Genomic DNA, 20098 nt, shown 5'->3' with positions numbered 1-20098 from the left:
CAGAAGCTTCTAAAGCCATGGCATAATTTTCTGGATTTTTCCAAGCTGTTTAATGGCACAGTCAACTTAGTGTATGTAAACGTCTGACCCACTGGTATTGTAATACAGTAAATTATAAGTGAAATAATCTGTCTGTAAGCAATTGTTGGAAAAATAACTTGTCATGCACAAAGTAGATGTCCTAACCGACTTGCCAAAACTATAGTTTGTTAACAAGAAATTTGTGTAGCGGTAGAAAAACAAGTTTTAATGACTCCAACCTAAGTGTATGTAAACTTCCGACTTCAACTGTACATAGTTTGCCCGCTCCATAGCAAGCTTCTCTATCCATTGAAGCAATTTAATGTTGAGCGAAATGTAAAACGAAACAGAAAGGAACTATCTAAATTGTTCCTTTTTTTTGTGGTTTGAACTGGTTCAGTACTTTATTTTGCTGGTCGGAACAGTGGAACGGAACGAAAAAAAGGATGTTTCTGTTCAGAACGAAACAATTGGAAAATCATTTAAATTTCTACCTCTGTCTGCTTACAGAGGTAGAAGGAACACCACCATCTAGTGGTCAGAACCTGGTAATATCAGGATGTAGGATGGGATATAAACCTAACGACTTCAATTACTAATTTCTCTGAACAAGGGGAAAGAAAATTCACCAAATTCACTGAGAATATATTACATAGGATGAAGAAACAATACTCTGAGCCGCAGCTCCATACTACATAGAAAATTGATGCTGTATACTGGTTGTTGGAATGGCATTGGTGAGGGGTGGGGAGAGTCCGTCGCTGGCCTTTGACCATTGTTTTGGATTCCTCAGGTTCTTCTCCTTGTTAGGGAAAAAAAATGTTTGGTCCAAATCGGGTGTTAGGGACTTTATTTATAGAGTATTATATGAATCCTATCAATTAAAATGGCCAATTTGGACGCAATTAATGAGCTTAATCTCTCAAAGATAAAATTATATTTCAACAAAATAATGTTGCAGGAATGCTAATCGTATCTGTTTCTAACAACATAATTGATTTCAGAACAATCTGAAGTGGTGGGTGTCAGTCCTCGTTCTTGTGCTTTTTGAGTAGGAACAACCCCTCTAGCAGTTTGTACAGTACTCTGTTATAGTTAATTCACCACTGAAAATCATCAAGACCTTATCTAAACTGCATCTGACCGATACACTCTATAAATCATAACTGCACTGAGCTCTGCACATTTCTCTCACTTTATCATCATATAACTCATAAACATCTGTTTTAAAGATCCCTGATACGTGTACGGTTGGGATAGGTCGTGAATGCTTTAGAGAAGGTCCAGCCATTGAATTACTGTGGTGTTTAGCAAACTCTCACCCTCAAGTTCCCTTTTTATCTGCTGTCACTTCTGACTGGTTTTCAAACTTGTCAAAATTCTACTCTGCTCCAATAAGCATGTAGAATGTGTATGTTTTCCCAGTGAACAAACATAGTGTGTTTGTGTTTAGCTGCTATGTGTTTGTGTTTAGCTGCTGTGTGTGTTTGTGTTTAGCTGCTGTGTTTGTTTGTTTGTGACTGCCCAGCATTGCTGTATGTTCCGTCTCATACCCTAACTCTCCTGTGTTGTTATATTCTGCTGTGTGTTTAGCGTTGCCACAACACTGTTATGGGGGTTATTGTGATGTGGAAGGAAATGCAGGGGTTAAGGTTCAGCACTGTAGGAGGGCTGCTTTTGACCATGAGTAGTGTTGGCAAACTGGGACTTCATACAGGAACTACCAAGACCTGCCCATAACTCACTGATCTGTATTATCCCTTTGGAAACTCCCCTCGCATTACGTCTGCTCAGCTTTAATGATGGTCCACGATAGTGGCTGACTGGATGGTGTCACTTAGGGGTGCACCAAGTGACATCTTGTCTTATATCCTAGTTCAATAAAGAGAAATAACTTGTTTTTTTTTGCTGTGGCGAGCAAATCAACCAAAAGCAGTCAATATCTGACAGTTGAATGCCGTACTCGCTATAATACACCACCATCTCTCTCTCTCTCTAAGGTGTTGGGACTCCACATCATGCACGTTTTTGTTGTATACTTGTGGTTTCAGCACCTCACAAATAAAATGTCAGTTTAAAAAATGTCTGTTTAAAAACGCGTACCATCCGTGATATGCTTGTTGTGTACTCATTTTAACATGTCTGTCTGACCTCCATCCCATTGTGTTCTCAGATGACGCCACGGGGAAGGCCAAGGTGTTCAAGCAGTTCAACAGGAAGAGGCAAGGGGCCGTGAAACGCAAGATTCATCAGGTCAACGGACACAAGTTCATGTCCACCTTCCTACGGCAGCCCACCTTCTGCTTCCACTGCAAAGAGTTCATCTGGTAAGGGTGCACACACACACACACACACACACACACACACACACACACACACACACTCCACTGCCCTTACCTCAGAGAGTTCATCTAACGTGGTACACCAACTGTGACTGTATTGTCAATTGTGTAAAATAGAAACAGCCCATTACAATCTATTTATTATGTAAACATTATGCCTTGCATGATTTCTGATTGTCAGGTCTTTGGTTACAGGGGTGTGTTTGGGAAGCAGGGCTACCAATGCCAAGGTAATTGACACTGTTTTCTTTGGGTCTTTCTTTCTGCTTTCTGTCTCTCTTTTCTCCTTCACACCATTCTGTGACCACCCGCCCACTCAGACAGGAAGTAAGTGCTACTCCACAGAGACTGAGCTCTCACACCTCTTTTATTATAGAGTTGCTGAACCCAACCTCCATCTCAACTTACGGTGCCTGGCCTCCATCTCACAAACACTCTTTGAAAGTTCACTTTCATGAAAATAATTTGGCATCGTGCTCTTTCTCTCAAACAATTGATTAGAATCACCAACGTTTCAGCAGGAAGATGCCTTTGTCAGAGTTTCTTTCTTTAAATGAAAGGATCAGCGACAGACATGGTTTGATTGTTTGCTGTTTAGTTTCCATGTTTTCATTCTGTCTGTCTGTTTCCCAGTATGCACGTGTGTGGTTCACAAGCGATGTCATCAGTTGGTTGTCACGGTGTGTCCACGTATGAAGAAGCCTGTCAAGGAGCCGGTGAGACAACATACAGAGACCAGACATTTTACCTTCATCACCATATCCCTATTCCACTACATTAATGCTGTAACAGCTCTGTCATGTCATCACTATGACACCCACACCTGCATGCATTCTCCAAAAAACCATCCCCTCATCAATGGAATGTGTTCAGACAATGCAAAGACAACATTTTGTATTTTTACCTGAAATACACTGAAAAATGTCAGGGGATTCCAGAGTCAAAATAGGCTGATCTACAGGTGCATTGTGTTACAGCTGATAGACCTTAGACGTATGATGAACGTACATGTATTCAGCAGCTGTGTGTTGATCAGGGACCCTGCCCAGGATGCTGTTTGTGTTGAGCTGTTCAGTGAGGCAGAAAGGTGTGGGCCAACAACATCAAGCTACTGAATATTATCACACATATTCTACAAGTACACCAAAGACATTTTAGGGAACTTGTCTCAAACTGAGTTTCAATGTATGCTGAACATTCAAGTTTCATGTCCCGGTCTACTACACATATGAACACACCATACCACTGAAGAAGAATAGGAACTAAACAGATTGACACTTGACTTATTAATATACTGGTATGTGAAGAAAAACATTGATGTTTTGAGAAGTAGCATAATTACTTGCTAATGAATTATGATGCCATATGATGGTTTGCTTGAGCAAGCCTAGGTCAATGGGGTGACATACTGATGAAATCTCATTCACAGACCACCAACCAAGGCTTCAGTATCAACGTCCCTCACAAGTTCAACATCCACAACTTTAAGGCTCCCACCTTCTGTGACCACTGTGGTTCTCTACTGTGGGGCCTTGTCAGACAGGGTCTACACTGCAAGAGTAAGATTCTTTAATTTCTCATACGCTCTCTTTCTCTCTGATGTTTATGGACAGGTAGAAATCTGCACGGCTTATTAACCTGTACTTCCTGTGTATTGTGTGTCTGTCCTCTGCAGGCTGTAAGATGAACGTGCACATCCGCTGTAAGGGAAACGTAGCACCCAGCTGTGGGGTCAACAGTGTGGAGCTGGCCAACAAGTTGGCAGAGATGGGCCTGCAGGCCGGGGGGTTCTCCAAACGCAATTCGCTGGTAGGAGAGAGAGCAAATAAGACATACATACATACATACATACATACATACATACAGTGCCTTCAGAAAGTATTCACACCCCTTGACCTTTTCTACATTTTGTTGTGTTACACCCTGAATTTAAAATGTAATAAGTAATCTGTAAGGTCCCTCAGTCGAGCAGGGAATTTCAAACACAGATTCAACCACAAAGACCAGGGAGGTTTTCCAATGCCTCACAAAGAACGGCACTTATTGTTTGATGGGTCAACAACAACAAAAAAGAATGGTAATGTTTTTAATTACGCTTTGGATAGTATATCAATACACCCAGTCATTAGAAAGGTACAGGCGTCCTTCCTAACTCAGTTATTGGAGAGGAAGGAAACCCAGTTAAGGATTTCACGAGGCCAATGGTGACTTTAAAACAGTTACAGAGTTTAGTGGGAGTGATAGAAGGAAACTGAGGATTGATCAACAACATTGTAGTTAGTCCACAATACTAACCCAATTGACAGATGGGAAAGAAGATTGCCTGTATAGAATACAAATATTCCAAAACATGCATCCTGTTTGCTACAAGGCACTAAAGTCATACTGCAAAAAATGTGGCAAAGTAATTCACTTTTTGTCCTGAATACAAAGTGATATGTTTGGGGCAAATCCAATACAACACATTACTGAGTACCACTCTCCATGTTTTCAAGCATACTGAAAATCTATGGCAATACCTGGAAATGGTGGTCTAGCAATGATCAACAACCAATTTGACAGAGCTTGAAGATTGTTTTCTTTTAAAGAACAATGGGCAGATGTTGCACAATCCAGGTGTGGAAAGCTCTTAGAGACTTACCTAGAAAGACTCACAGCTGTAATTGCTGCCAAAAGTGCTTCTACACAGTATTGACTCGGATGTGAATACATATGTCAATTAGATATTTCAGTATTTCATTTTCAATAAATGTGCAAACATTTTGGTAATCATGTTTTCACTTTTTCATTATGGGGTAGTGTGTGTAGATTGGTGAGAAAAAATGATACATTTAATCACTTTTGAATTCAGGCTGTAACACAACAAAATAAGTCAAGGTGTATGAATACTTTTCGAAGCCACTGTACGTGCGTACATACATACATACATACATACATACCAATATGAACATACTCAGTAGTTAAATGCTCATCCTGTTGTTCACCAGTCCACTGGAGTGCAGGGCCAGGAGCGGGCCCTCAGTGTGAGGAGAGAGAGTGAAACCCCTCAGCAGCAGACCAGACATCTGGGCATCTCTGACTTCACCTTCCTACAGGTGCTGGGGAAGGGCAGCTTCGGCAAGGTGAGACAACCACCATAGAGCAATACCACCATGGACTGTGTGATGGTCTAGAGTTTGGTACCGGTAATTAACATGTGTGTGCTGTGTTCCTATTTCAGGTGATGCTGGCTCGGTTGAACAGCGGTGAGCGGGTGTTTGCAGTGAAGGTGCTGAAAAAGGACATAATTCTGCAGGACGATGATGTCGAGTGCACCATGACAGAGAAGAGAGTGCTGTCACTGGCCAGCTCCCACCCGTACCTCACTCAGCTCTACTGCTGCTTTCAGACACCGGTAAGAGTCACACACACACCCACGCACACTCACTGGCAAGTCTGTAGCTGTAATGCCTAGAGTGTCCTGTTGAGGGCAGCAGTGCCCTGACGTTATCTGAGTGGGAATGCAGCACAGTGTGAATGACCCTCTGCATGACAGAGCTATTCTCCAACCCAGGAGCCTAATCTGCTTTAGCTGTTTGAACCCTCACTGGCCTACTTCACTTTGGATCAGAATAGAGCAGCGTTGAGTGATGGATCCATGATACAGCCCATTCCCTTCCTCTGTTACTAAAAGTGAACTACCTTTACTCCTTCCTATACCCCACTCCCTGTTCCTCAGGCTACCACTTCATATCACACCCCTTGTGTTTGATTAGCCCACTATAATCTCATTTTGCCCTGGCTCCTATACACAGCTTTCTTATTCTTAACTGCCCCTAGACCCCATCTATCTTAACTTAATAGTTTGCTGTCTTTTTCCTTTGTTATTAGAGGGGGTAAATTGACTTGCTTCAGGTCTAATTGCACCTGCACTCTCACAGAGCCTTTCCACACCATTCATAACCATGATTCTAATGCAGTTGTGTTACTAGTTAACATCTTATAAGCTATAAAAAAATAAAGAGAGTCGCTTATAGTTTATTCGCTGTTAGTCACCACCTCTAGATAAAATCATTTTTTTCTGGGTGTGCGCCAGCTTATGTTTTTTATTCGACTTGTTAATATCTTACCAATGACATGAAGTCAATGTAAGACATGTTTAGGAGATGATCATAGTAAGGTCAATCGAAACTCTATAGACTCTCTACCTAGCTAGTGTTCACAGGGTCTGTTCTACCATGTGCTGGCTAGTCATGTCTGGGACATTTATGACCCAGACAGTACTGCTCATGTTCTGGAACATTTTTTCCTGCTCATGTTCTGGAACATGCGGGTGTCTAACCTGTAATGAGAAAAAAGGATGTATGTATTTGCACAGTGTATTTTCTCATTAGTGTCATGGAGTTGTGGCTCTGCAGTGATGGCTGCATGAATCTGCTATATGGGCTCATGAAATGTATGAGTATTAGACACCATTACCTCCTTGACACGAGGAATTGGTATGTCCTCGAGCTGTTGTGGAGGTAGTGGGGTTTCATTGTTGTGTATTTGAGAAAGGAGCCGTTGTCCCTGTGTTCCAGGACCGCCTGTTCTTTGTGATGGAGTTTGTCAATGGGGGCGACCTCATGTTCCACATCCAGAAGTCCAGAAAGTTTGAGGAGTGCCGCGCTCGCTTCTACACCGCCGAGATCACCTCTGCACTTAGGTTCCTGCACAGCAAGGGCATCGTCTACAGGTCTGACACACAATCACATGCTCTTATATAGAGACAGCTAACATTTGGAGTGATGCCAAGGTGGCCTTTGACTGGTTCTAATCCATCTAGTCTTTTTACGGGGCTGTTGTCAACTTACTGTGATGGCCAACACAAAGGTCTCTGTCAAGCCTCATGTTGATAAAGGTGGCAGCATCATGTGAGCGGCTACGCTAAATGTTGAGTTTATATTTAGATAGCCCTCCGTGTCAGCGCCACATAGCATGACTGCTAGCTTCACGTGACGAGCTAATGTCCTTTCCTGGAAATAGCCTAACCCTAGTACTCCAGGTCTTGCTCTATAACAGTACTAAAGACCTTGTGCTGACTTCTCAGCTCATGGCCCCAGATGTAGCCCAAGTGTATTATGTAAAGTAATGTCTTTATCGTGTCTCAACTATCTCTTCCTTGTGCTCTTTCACCCTGAGGTAAAGGGCTAATATTATCAGCCTATCAGGGGCAATAAAATAATAATAATAATAATTGTTTTTGCAAAAGTGCTTTAACCTCAATTTTAGTCCATTAATATCATCTTGAATCGAAGACCAGAGCTAATAGTACCTAATGTCAACATGTTACAGACCACCAGCGTACCCTTTTGGAGAACACATTAGTTTTAGTGTTTGTCTCGAATGTATTATGATTCGATCGTAATCTCTTTATGTTTGCTGACTGTGCTGTTAGTCATTCTCACGTTTGAAGACCAGAACCGCACACAAACTAACTACACAGCAAGCACATTTGGTTCCTTGGAAGTTGAGGGAACGTACGTTTTTGGTTCTGGGAACTAAGCCATAAGTTTCCTGACCGTTTAAAAAACGTTCAGTTTTACCGTTCTGAGAACTTCTGTGAAAATGTTGCTTGTTCTGGGATCATACATACAGGAGATTCTGAGAACGTTTTACTATGGTTCCCTAAATGTTTTCCTGGGAGGTTTTATTAACATCCTGAGAATGGAAATTCTAGATGAACTTTCACTGAATGTTTCAATAGGACTATATAACACTGCTGGCTCAGGTTAACTGTTTTGTACTCCAAGCACAGATAGGACACATGGAAATTAATTAGCTTAGGCAATTATCATGTAGACACATTTTGTTATTGTGGCAAGGCATCAGTGAGATTCTAACCTATGATCTTCTGTTATGCTGAAGTATTGAAATTCCCCCAGGAGAATGTTGTTTCTTAACGTTCTCTGAACTATTTGAGAACATTCACCATATCAAATCAGTTGGAGAACATTCTTAAAACATTGCCAAAACTGTAACTAAATGTAACCATGTTTTAAACTTTTAGGAAATGTAATGAAGTACCAAGAAAATTACGTTATTTTGTCAAGTTCCTTAAATGTGCAGAGAATGTTCCAAAGCCAATCAACTGTCCTGCTCCATTCCCAGAAAGTTGTGGGAAGATAGAATAACCATAGGACAACCACGCTCTAAGAAACGTATGGTTCTCAGAACATTATGTGCTAGCTGGGTAACCATTAATATGTAAAACGGTCTGGGTGTACATCACTAACTTCTCCCTCTCCTAGAACTTCCCCCTCACAGTATTCTAGTGAAGCACTTTGTTCCTCTTCGGCTGCAGCTGTTTCCCAATCACCAGTTGTAGATGTGATTCTCAGCAAATCAGCATGGCTGTTTGTCCTCAAGGTCATGACCACACCTTCACTATGACCTACATCTCACAGACAAAGGTCTAATGTATATTGTCTATGTTAATTCCCTACCCACCCAGCCATGCCTCTCACAGGAAGTGATGAAGAGGAAGTGAGTGGATGAGATAGAGACTGCAGTTGGCTTGGAGATAAACACTGAGATAAACCAGAGGACAGGAAGCAGGCAAGGTTTGTGATTAAGTAGAGGGTCACTCTGAGTAGAACAGTGCTTCATTAGACTCAAGCCTAAAAAAAAACACCTGGCTCCCTCACAGCTATCTGTTGTTTCTATGGAAAACTAACTCTTGCGGGGCTGCTTGTCGGTGTTGATGTTGTACTGAAGCTTCATGATGCCCTATGACCCTCAAACTCAACTCTGGACCTCAAAGCCAGTTCCATTGCATATTTTCATTGTTCCCCTCTAATCAGGGACTGATTTAGACCTCGGGACACCAGGTGTGTACAATTCATTATCAGGTAGAACAGAAAACCAGCAGGCTACGGACCTCGTAGGGTAAGAGTTGCCTACCCCTGCCCTATAACATGTAGTGAAATGTATACTCCTGGGTTGAATTCCCATGACATTAGTGTTTGGTTGAAAAGAGAGCTGCCCTCACTTGGCCTGTGTTGTTTGTTTTGCCGTAAGCCAGAGGCACCATGAGGAAGTGAATCAGTATTACACAATGAGTTTACGGTAAGTCAGGACAAACCAGCTTAAACCAACCACACTCTCCTTCCAGTGTGTGTGCGTGCGTGGCTTAACTTGGCACACTGTCTTTATCTCTTTCTCTCCCTCTCTCACACACTTAAATATTTTGTCAGATCATTACCTCACCTTTACCTGCTCACTCAGCTATGCCAGTCGATCACCTTGGTGACATGACATCACTGCTGTGTCACCTGATCTTAGATTAATGCTATTGGCTTGGTTAATCTGTTTTTCAGACTGCCAAGGCTCCAAAGGCCTCAATGGGTGGGGGGGGGGGGGGAGACAGAGACAACTTAGTGTGACTGGGGATGATTTATTATGTAGGAACCAACTTATTGCTCTGCTCTGCTCCTACCTTATAGTTTCTCCTGATGATAAGTATTGCTAATAAGTAGTGCTAATTCAAAGACGCTAGACAACCTTCAAAGATACTAGAGCGACGAGCACATTCATTTCCATTTATTTCCCATTTTGACAGGTCAATATTGACACTGTAGCACACCCCCCCAGCCCCATTAAGCTCTGTCATGAATGTGACAGACTTCTCTCTGCTGCCAGTACTGTAGCTCTCTGTTCAGCTCTATTCTCCATGTCTCCTGGTCCTACAGGTGGTCACTGTCCTCATGTGGCCTATACTCACCACACTCTTTCACCTCAAAGACTTATTTTAAGCAACAACTTTCAACGGGGTTGGCTTGGGACAGTTTAGCAGTCACAAAATGTAATATAGCAGCATTTGCTGACTCGCTGATAATGGGGAACATACTGGAAGTGAAATAGTTGCTCCAAAAAAATTTAAAGTACAGATTTATGGGTTTAGCTGTGGCATCTACAGGTCAGGAGATGTTTGTAATGAGGTATTTGTGTGTGAATGTTTGTGCTGTTGTGTTTTCCAGGGATCTGAAGCTGGACAATGTGCTCCTTGATAAGGACGGACACTGTAAGCTGGCTGATTTCGGCATGTGCAAGGAGGGCATGTTTGAAGGTGTGGCCACAGGCACCTTCTGCGGGACTCCTGACTACATCGCCCCAGAGGTCAGTTTACCCCCTCCACTCATACACCCCTTCCTCTGAACTAAGGTACCATTCTTTACCCCAATGGTAATCATGAAGCATCAGTTTCCCATAAATCTGTCTAAGGTCATTAGAGTTCACATTCTTTATAGGAGCCATCCGAAGTCCCAGCCCCACTACATCACCCCACCACTCTGAATACCAACACTTTGACCACTGGTCCTCTAGTCCAGCCTCTCTGGTGGTTAGTAGTTAGGTAACACACCTGTGTTGGATTGGCCACCTACCACCGTTTCAGTTCTGTCAGGAAAGCCCCATCTGCCTCTCACAGGCTCTGTTTGCCAACATTTTTAAAATCCCCACCACCAAATGTACCAAGAGAGGGGTCCTTTGTGAATATGAATATGAATGTGTGTATTGGAGTGTGCATGGGTTTGTAGGGGAAGCATATAGTTAAATTTTTATGACTGAAGGGCACAAGTCTGGATTTATGAAGGGCTTCATTGCCATCCCCAACACTCAGTCCTCAGTGTATCCCAATGAAGAGCAGCTAAACCCAGTAACCGGTCTTGGCTTAGTGGTTTCTGATGTTACCTTCTGTAATACTCCAGTACAAAAACTCCAGGCGATGAAGTACAGTACAGGTTCTTTGCTGTGGTGTGTAATGTGGTTTTATGTGATGTTTTTGTGGGTACCCAGATCCTTCAGGAGATGCAGTACGGGCCGTCTGTGGACTGGTGGTCTCTCGGCGTGCTGCTCTATGAGATGCTGTCTGGCCACGCCCCCTTTGAGGCAGAGAACGAGGACGACCTGTTTGAGTCCATCCTGAATGAGGAGATCAGCTATGCATCCTGGCTGAGTGCTGAGGCAGTCAATATCCTGAAAGCTGTAAGTCTATCCTCAATGCGGAGCTCATCAATCTTTCCTGAATGTCAATAAGAGTCCATGTTGTTCATGTTACAGAGGCCTTTATAGTGTTTATGTCAGAGAATGTACAGGTGACTGTCAAAATAAAGGAAACCCTTGAGTAAGTGAAGGACACAAAGTATATTAAAAGCACGTACTTTCATCCACACAGTTGTGATTTTCTGAGTTAATTTAATTAGCTCCAGTTGAAGTCGGAAGTTTACATACACTTAGGTTGGAGTCATTAAAACTAGTTTTTTAACCACTCCACACATTTCTTGTTAACAAACTATAGTTTTGGCAAGTCGGTTAGCATATCTACTTTGTGTATGACATAAGTAATTTTTCCAACAATTGTTTACAGACAGACTATTTCACTTATAATTCACTGTATCACAATTCTAGTGGTCAGAAGTTTACATACACTAAGTTGACTGTGCATTTAAACAGCTTGGAAAATTCCAGAAAATGATATCATGGCTTTAGAAGCGTCTGATAGGCTAATTGACATTATTTGAGTCAATTGGAGGTGTACCTGTGGATGTGTTTCAAGGCGCCTACCTTCAAACTCAGTGCCTCTTTGCTTGACGTTATGGCAAAATCAAAGTAAATCAGCCAAGCCCTCAGAAAAATAATTGTAGACCTCCACAAGTCTGGTTCATCCTTGGGAGCAATTTCCAAACGCCTGAAGGTATCACATTCATCTGTACAAACAATAGTACACAATTATAAATACAATGGTACCACGCAGCCGTCATACCGCTCAGGAAGGAGATGCGTTCTGTCTCCTAGAGATGAACCTACTTTGGTGTGAAAAGTGCAAATCAATCCCAGAAAAACAGCAAAGGACCTGTGAAGATGCTAGAGGCAATAGGTACAAAAGTATCAATATCTTATTAAGGCACTTTATGTTGGTGTTTCATTTATTTTGGCAGTTACCTGTATGTCAAAGAGTACATTTGGTCTCTGAACCAAAGTGCAAGGAAATCAATATCTTCACAGTTGTATATTTAGAGCTTTGTGAGAAAAAACAATAAGTACAATTAGCCTACCAGTCAGCTGTTTGCATAATGGGATACCAACATTATAGTAGCAACACTTCCATACAAACGTAACTGGCACCCAGACATCTGTTGCCAACAATGCACGCCACTAGTGCTATATAAACAAGTAGAGAATGCATATAAGCCCCAGTGGTGTAAACTACTTAAGTAGTGTTTTATTTAAGTAGTTTTTACGGGTACTGTAATTTACTATTTATATTTTTGATAACTTTTACTTCACTACATTCCTAAAGCAAATAATAATGTACTTTTTACTCCATACATTTTCCCTGATACCCAACAGTACTAGTTAGGTGTTGAATGCTTGGCAGGACAGGAAAATGGTCCAATTCACACACTTGTCAAGAGAACATGGTCATCCCTACTGCTTATCAAGAGAACACATGGTCATCCCTGCTGCTTATCAAGAGAACACATGGTCATCCCTGCTGCTTATCAAGAGAACACATGGTCATCCCTGCTGCTTATCAAGAGAACACATGGTCATCCCTGCTGCTTATCAAGAGAACACATGGTCATCCCTGCTGCTTATCAAGAGAACACATGGTCATCCCTGCTGCTTTTGATCTGGCCGACTCACTAAACACACATGCATTGTTTGTAAATGATGTCTGAATGTTGGAGCGTACCCCTGACTATCCGTACATTTTTAAAACAAGAAAATGGTGCCGTCTGCTTTGCTTAATATAAGGAATTTGAAATGATTTATACTTTAACTTTTGATACTTAAGTATATTTTAGCAATTACATTTACTTTTGATACTGAAGTATATTTAGAACCAAATACTTTTAGACTTTTACTCGTGTATTTTACTGGGTGACTTTCACATGAGTAACTATCTATTAAGGTATCTATACTTTTACCCAAGTATGACACTTGGCTACCTTTTCCACCACTGATAAACCCTCAGGTTAGAGCGATCACACAGGGCAGAGGTTTGGGGATAGTTTTTGGTCAGTGCAGCGCTGTAGCTATGTGGTATAACAGATCACATGGGTCTTAGTGTATGACAAGCCTCACACACAGTGCTCCCTCACTCAGCCAGCTGTTGTGTTAGCCCTGTCCTCTTACCTAACTATATTAAGGCACAGTCTGCTGTGCCGCTGCTGCTTTGGCTATAAATACCACCCAGCCCCCCCCCCCCCCCCGACTCAAACAGAGAGCACACTGTTTGGTGTTTGACAGTTGAGATGCTGAGGTGGACATTGTCCCACCTCATATTTGACTCTCAAATAAGAGCAGGGTAAATGTATTTTGGTGTCTTGTTGCTCTGCATTAGAGGTCTTCTTGGATCCCAAAATCGAGATCCGAACCGAATTGGATCCGTTAAATTCCTTCCCGTCCGACAGGGAAAAAAAATATCCAATTGGGATCCGAGGTGGGCCAGATCTGACCCAAAACATGTCCGAGCTGAGAGAGAATTGCATCCACCCGTCTGTAAAAAAAAAAAAAGCAGCTTTATTGCTGCGCAATCCAACAAAAAAATTGACATGTCTGGTAGTGTACTTTAATGTGCATTTTCAGTTATATCTAAAATAATTGCAGTTTGGTATTTTCACAATGATATCCCTATAGTTAGATTGAGGGTTTCAGAAATGTTTTCAAATATTTGGGAAGGATGATTTTTTATGTGATGATCATTGCGTGCCAGACAAAGCAGCGAATAGTTCACTTTTGCCTGTAACCTAATATTATGTAGGCCTATTCTTTTACTGAGCAACATTACAATCTAGCCTATTTAACTTTTTTGATCAACATTGATTTAGATGAAAGTTAGACCTGTTTGACCAGCAAGCTTCAAATTCAAAATACATTTTGAATAGGCAACGAAATGATGAAGTCACCCATCTGCATTCCCGTATAATTTCCAAGAATTAGGATCTTTAGGTCTAGGTTACTATTCCCGCTATGACAACGCTATTTTTGGATTGGAGAGAAGAGTAGAGGATCAAAGGAAATGGGTCAGTCAGTTCATGATGAGCCAGAGAGAAATGCACTATGTAATTCTGTCCTCCTCAACCGACCACAAAGTTGAAATTGGGCAATCCTATTTGAGACGCCTTGTGAGTTCTGTGTGGGAAGACATATTTTAGTAGGCTATTTCTTTAACTCGAGTCTAACTCATTATATTAGCCTAATAATTTTTTTTCTAAATGAAATGTAGATATATCCTTTAGGCCTACAGAATTAGCCTATACAGCCTGAGATTGGTTTGGATGCGGGTTTGATAGAAAAGTCATCCACGCCACGGCTGTGTACTCCTACCGTCTGGAGAGTTAAAAAAAATATTAATAATTGAATAGACAAGTTGTCCTGATTTCTTATACCTATCCATGCCATACACAATCATTAAATCGGCAGCCCTTCAATATTAGGCTACTATGTTTTCTGCAGATAAACCTATGGCGATCAGTCTACCACACACACACACAACATGAGAAAATCCTATTTTATTTGTCACATGCGCCGAATACAACAGGTGTAGACCTTACTGTGAAATGCTTACTTACAAGCTTTTAACCAACAGCGCAGTTCAAGAAATAGAGTTAATAAAATATTTACTAAATAAAGTAAAAATAAAAAGTGACACCGTAGAATTACATAACAATAACGACGCTATATACAGGGGGTACCGGTACCGAATAAATATGGAGGGGTACAGGTTTGTCAAGGTAATTTGTACGTGTAGGTAGGGGTAAAGTGACTATTCATTGATGATAAACAGTGAGTAGCAGCAGTGTAAAAACAAAGGTGGGGTGGGGGGTGTCAATGTAAATATTCCGGGTGTCCATTTGATTAATTGTTCAGCAGTCTTATAGCTTTGGGGTAGAAGCTGTTAAGGAGCCTTTTGGACCTAGACTTGGAGCTCCAGCACCGCTTGCCGTGCAGTAGCAGAGAGAACTGTCTATGACTCGGGTGACTGGAGTCTTTGACAATTTTTTGGGGCTTCCTCTGACACCGTCTGGTATAGAGGTCCTGGATGGCAGGAAACTTGGCCCCAGTGATGTATTGGATCGTACGCACTACCCTCTAGCGCCTAACGGTCAGATACCGAGCAGTTGCCATACCAGGCGGTGATGCAACCGGTCAGGATGCTCTCGATGGTGCAGCTGTAGAACCTTTTGAGGATCTGGGGACCAATGCCAAGTTGTTTCAGTCTTCTGAGGGGGAAAAGGTGTTGTCGTGCTCTCTTCATGACTGTATTGGTGTGTTTTGACCATGATAGTTTGTTGTTGATGTGAACACCAAGGAACTTGAAATTCTCAACCCACTCCACTTCAGCCCCGTCGATGTCGGGATATATACGTACGGTCACTGTGGGGACGATGTCCTCAATGCACTTATTGCTGGTGACTGAGGTGGTATACTCCTCAATGTTATTGGATGAATCACGGAACATATTCCAGTCTGTGCTAGAAAAACGGTCCTGTAGCATCCACATCATCGGACCACTTCCGTATTGAGTGAGTCACTGGTGCTTCCTGCTTTAGTTTTTGCTTGTAAGCAGGAATCAGGAGGATTGAGTTATGGTTAGATTTGCTAAATGGAGGGCGAGGGAGAGCTTTGTATGCGTCTCTGAGTGTGGAGTAAAGGGGGTCTAGATTGATTTTTTTCCTCTGGTTGCACATGTGACAAGCTGGTCGAAATGAGGTCAAACAGATTTAAGTTTTCCTGCATTCAAGTCCCCGGCCACTAGGAGCACCGCTTCTTGATTTGCGTTTTCATGTTTGCTTATGGCCTTATACAGCTCGTTGAGTGCAGTCTTAGTGCCAGCATCGGTTTGTGGTGGTATGTAGATGGCTACGAATAATACAGATGAGAACTCTCTTGGTAGATAGTGTGGTCTACAGTTTATCATGAGGTATTCTACCTCAGGCGAGCAATACCTCAAGAAATCTTTAGTGTTAGACATCGCCCACCAGCAGTTATTGACAAATAGACACACACCCCCACCCCTCTTACCAGACGTAGCTACTCTGCCCTGGCGATACACAGAAAAACCAGCCAGCTCTATATTATCCGTGTCGTCATTCAGCCACGACTCGGTGAAACATAAGATATTACCGTTTTTGTCCTGTTGGTAGGTCCCATTGGTAGGATAGTCTTGACCGTAGATCATCAAGTTTGTTTTCCAGTGATTGCTCTTTGGCTAATAACCGATGGTAATGTCGATTTACTCACTCGCCTTCGAATCCTAACAAGGCACCCCGACCTTCTCCCTCGTTATCTCCACCTTTTCTTCACGCAAATGACAGGGATGTGGACCTGTTCTCCGGAAAGCAGTATATCCTTTGTCGGACTCATTAAAGAAAATCGTTGTCCAGTTTGAGGTGAGTAATCGCTGTTCAGATGTCCAGAAGCTCTTTTTGGTCATAAGATACGGTAGCAGCAACTTTATGTTCATAACATGTTACAAACAACGCAAAAAAACGAACAAAATAGCACAGTTGGTTAGGAGCCCTTAAAACGGCAGACATCCTCACACTTTACTTGAGTCATTCAACATTAGTTAACAAACTGTTATTTTAAACAAAGACAATACCTAAATAAAATAGCAAGATAGCCTACACAAATTACTTAGCTAACCTAAATAACTAGTAAATTGAATAAATAAATTAAATAGCTCAGGTCTTGAAAATATGGGCGACCGTCTTTTCCCCTCCGTATCCACAATGTGCATAAATGAGGCCCATACAGAGGATTTCCCTGTCGGTTTTGCCTCCTTGTACTCGTTCATTCATTTTCTTCTTCACATCAATAAAGAATGTCTCAATGTTTCATTAACTGACTTTATATTGACGGGCTATCACTCTTTCCCTCTGCGTCGTCCTCCTCCTCTCCTACAACAAGTAGCCTATTTTACCCCACGTCACTGACATACAGTGGCTCATTTTCATAAAGTGAATATGATGTTTTGTTGCAAAATAATATTGACACATTTGGTTTGATGAAAGATGTAGTCCTTTGAGAGAATAAAATGTAAATGTGTGATAATGTTGTTTAGGAAGTTAGGAACTCTTCAAATATAATACCAACCTCAGATCCCGGGTCAGTATTTCACATATTTTCACAGAGATCTGAGGTTCATAACCACTGAGCAGGATCCTGCCCAGGATCATAGGGTTAACGACAAAATGTCGGGTCAGAATTCGGGTTCGGGTAGATCCGTGAAGCCCTACTTTTCCATGTCTCTCTATTTGATATAGTTGGCTTTTTCCCTGCATGGTGTCTCTCTGCAGAGTTTAGTTCTTAGGCCTGGCAGAGTGGATGGATCGCACAGCCCCGGTAGAGCTAGTGGAAAATATGATAGACTCAAATAGGATTGCCCAATTTCAACTTTGTGGTCAGTTGAGGAGGACAGAATTACATAGTGCAATTCTCTCTGGCTCATCATGAACTGACTGACCCATTTCCTTTGATCCTCTACTATGCTCTCCTAGCCTCTGCTTGTCTCCTCCTTTCTCTACATCTTCTCTCTTCTCCTCTTTCACTGTGAGGTGCTTTGTTCAGGTGGAAAGTAACAAGATGGCACTGGGGTGATTAAGAGTGTTACTTAGATTAGATATTGCTTTAATTCTGGTCTAGTCTCTGTTCGTTAACTGTGTTTGGGTCTGGTGTGACAAGACCTATTAATGTTAGGGTGGAATGGGGGTGAATCTGGTCTCATTCATCCTGGGGGAGAGAGAGAGGGCTGCTCATTAGTTTTGGCTGAGTGGGAATGCCACTGCTAGCCCCAAGGTGTGTGTTCAGACTCCTCCGCCAACACAAGGCTGGCCAATATACATTAATTTGTTAGTCTGGAATCGCTCCTTTGGGAAATGTGTTTTTAATGTTGGTTTGTTGTGTTTTCTTTTACTGCTAATTCCCCTCAAATGCTCTTACACTCCAACTTCAGATGTTGGACAGAAGAATGTGATAGGTCCACGTCTTAAGTCCAGGAAATGGTTGCTTGGTTTTGTTGGCTCACATTTAAGATGAATTGAATTTTCAAAACACATTTGTGTCTTGCCAGATGCCAAGATCAGCTGGAAAAGAAGGTGCTACTGGGCCTTTGTGTGTATGTGTGTGTCAGGGAGGTGGATAGGATGTTATTCAAGTTCGAACCAGAGCTGATGCAATTCTCAAAAGTCTAATTATAAGCCACACTCAAATGATATATTCCACCCTTTCATTAACACACATTTATATAATTTTATTGTACTTTTATTCACTTCTCATATGCAGTTATATTTCTGTGCTCTCCTCAGTTCCTGACTAAGAACCCTGCCCGGCGTCTAGGCTGCGTGGCGGCGGAGGGTGGGGAGAACGCTGTGACTAACCACGTCTTCTTCACTGGAATCAACTGGGACAAGCTGAACTGCAGGGAGCAGGAGCCGCCCTTCAAACCCCGCATCGTAAGACACTCACACACCTGATACACAAACCCTGCATCGTAAAACACACACACACACACCTGATACACACACCCGGCATTGTAAGTCACACAAACTGTTTACAGTAGACACTCCTGTTGAATTGTAATACCTCCTTCTGTCTTATTGTACCATTTACAATGCACAACCAGTTTCCTCTCTTATCCATTGTATTATGGTAAGTAGTGGCCTGGGTTATGAAGGTGGTATCTGTTGGCAGTTACCCCAAATTCTTTATAGAACCTCTCACTCATCTTTTGTGTTATTGTAACATTACCTCCTATGCTGTCTAACCAACACTCCAGAAAACTGCAGAGGACGTGAACAACTTTGACCCAGACTTCACCCAGGAGGAGCCCACCCTGACGCCCATTGAGGATCTCCTTCCCTCTGTCAACCAGGACGAGTTCCACAACTTCTCCTTCACCTCTCCTGAGCTGCTGGACGACTAGGAGGCCCTGTGTGACCCCCCTGCACCTCTAGACGACTGGGGCCATACAGGATCACAATGTGTCTAGCTCTGGCTAGTTCACTGGCACAGTTGACTGTTTGGCACTGCCTTAGCCTGTATCTCTAATTTTGAAAGGCAGTTTAGACTCAGCCCTCGTCACTGTGGTATATGACCGTCTGGTTCCCTGGAGGGAGGGAGGGAGGGAGGGAGAGAGAGAGGGAGAGAGGGGGAGAGAGAGAGAGAGAGAGGGAGAGAGAGAGGGAGAGAGAGAGGGAGAGGGGGAGAGAGAGCTCAATGAGGCCAGATTTTAGTCAGATGTTTTTTTCCATGATCCTTCCCTTCATCTTTGGAAAACATGGGACAGTCTTGACTTGTAACCTTCTGTATTAATGTGTAGTAATGCTCTTACAGTATCTGACTGCAATGCAAAGCCATTTTAATGGCAATTTGTCCCCTGATATGGGGACAATGAATTTGCCTACAGGTACTTCAAGATGAATACAAGCACTTTTTGAACTAATGGGAAGTGTGTGTGTCTTTTATTAATTTGGCATACCTTTTGTTCAATGCTGGGATCATTATTCATCAAAAGTGCCTGTGACTCCAGCACAAACGATGGCAGGGTAAAGGGTAACGTAATCAGCACTGCAAAGGTTTCCCAGAACAACTGAGCTGCTCGTTAATACTGGAAGGACTGCAGAGGGGGCTGTGTGAAATAGTTTCTCAGTGACGTAAGTCCTTTACGGAGAACACACACTCACACTCACTCACTCACTCACTCACTC

At 42.4% G+C, this 20098-nt stretch overlaps 1 protein-coding gene across 2 annotated transcripts in view; it reads left to right on the top strand.

The window, feature by feature from the left end:
• Positions 1-19833, top strand: part of LOC110497835 (protein kinase C eta type) — a 34215-nt gene extending 14382 nt beyond the window's left edge. The window contains exons 3-14 of one of the 2 annotated variants that reach the window (XR_016488966.1): positions 2195-2348; positions 2559-2593; positions 2997-3079; positions 3793-3922; positions 4039-4172; positions 5351-5485; positions 5584-5757; positions 6923-8944; positions 10361-10499; positions 11178-11366; positions 18698-18844; positions 19168-19277. Coding sequence is in view for 1 of the 2 variants with exons in the window: in XM_036954802.2 (XP_036810697.2) it covers positions 2195-2348; positions 2559-2593; positions 2997-3079; positions 3793-3922; positions 4039-4172; positions 5351-5485; positions 5584-5757; positions 6923-7077; positions 10361-10499; positions 11178-11366; positions 18698-18844; positions 19168-19314 (1622 nt within the window). In the remaining variant the exon portion in view is untranslated. Of the gene's footprint in view, positions 1-2194; positions 2349-2558; positions 2594-2996; positions 3080-3792; positions 3923-4038; positions 4173-5350; positions 5486-5583; positions 5758-6922; positions 8945-10360; positions 10500-11177; positions 11367-18697; positions 18845-19167 lie in introns of both variants that reach the window. The other variant, XM_036954802.2, reaches the window with a different exon arrangement.
• Positions 19834-20098: the final 265 nt, after the last annotated feature.

Source organism: Oncorhynchus mykiss, chromosome 19 (assembly GCF_057628025.1).
Source record: "Oncorhynchus mykiss isolate SJ-2025 chromosome 19, ASM5762802v1, whole genome shotgun sequence".
NCBI lineage: Eukaryota > Metazoa > Chordata > Actinopteri > Salmoniformes > Salmonidae > Oncorhynchus > Oncorhynchus mykiss.
This window is presented reverse-complemented; position numbering and strand designations above follow the sequence as displayed.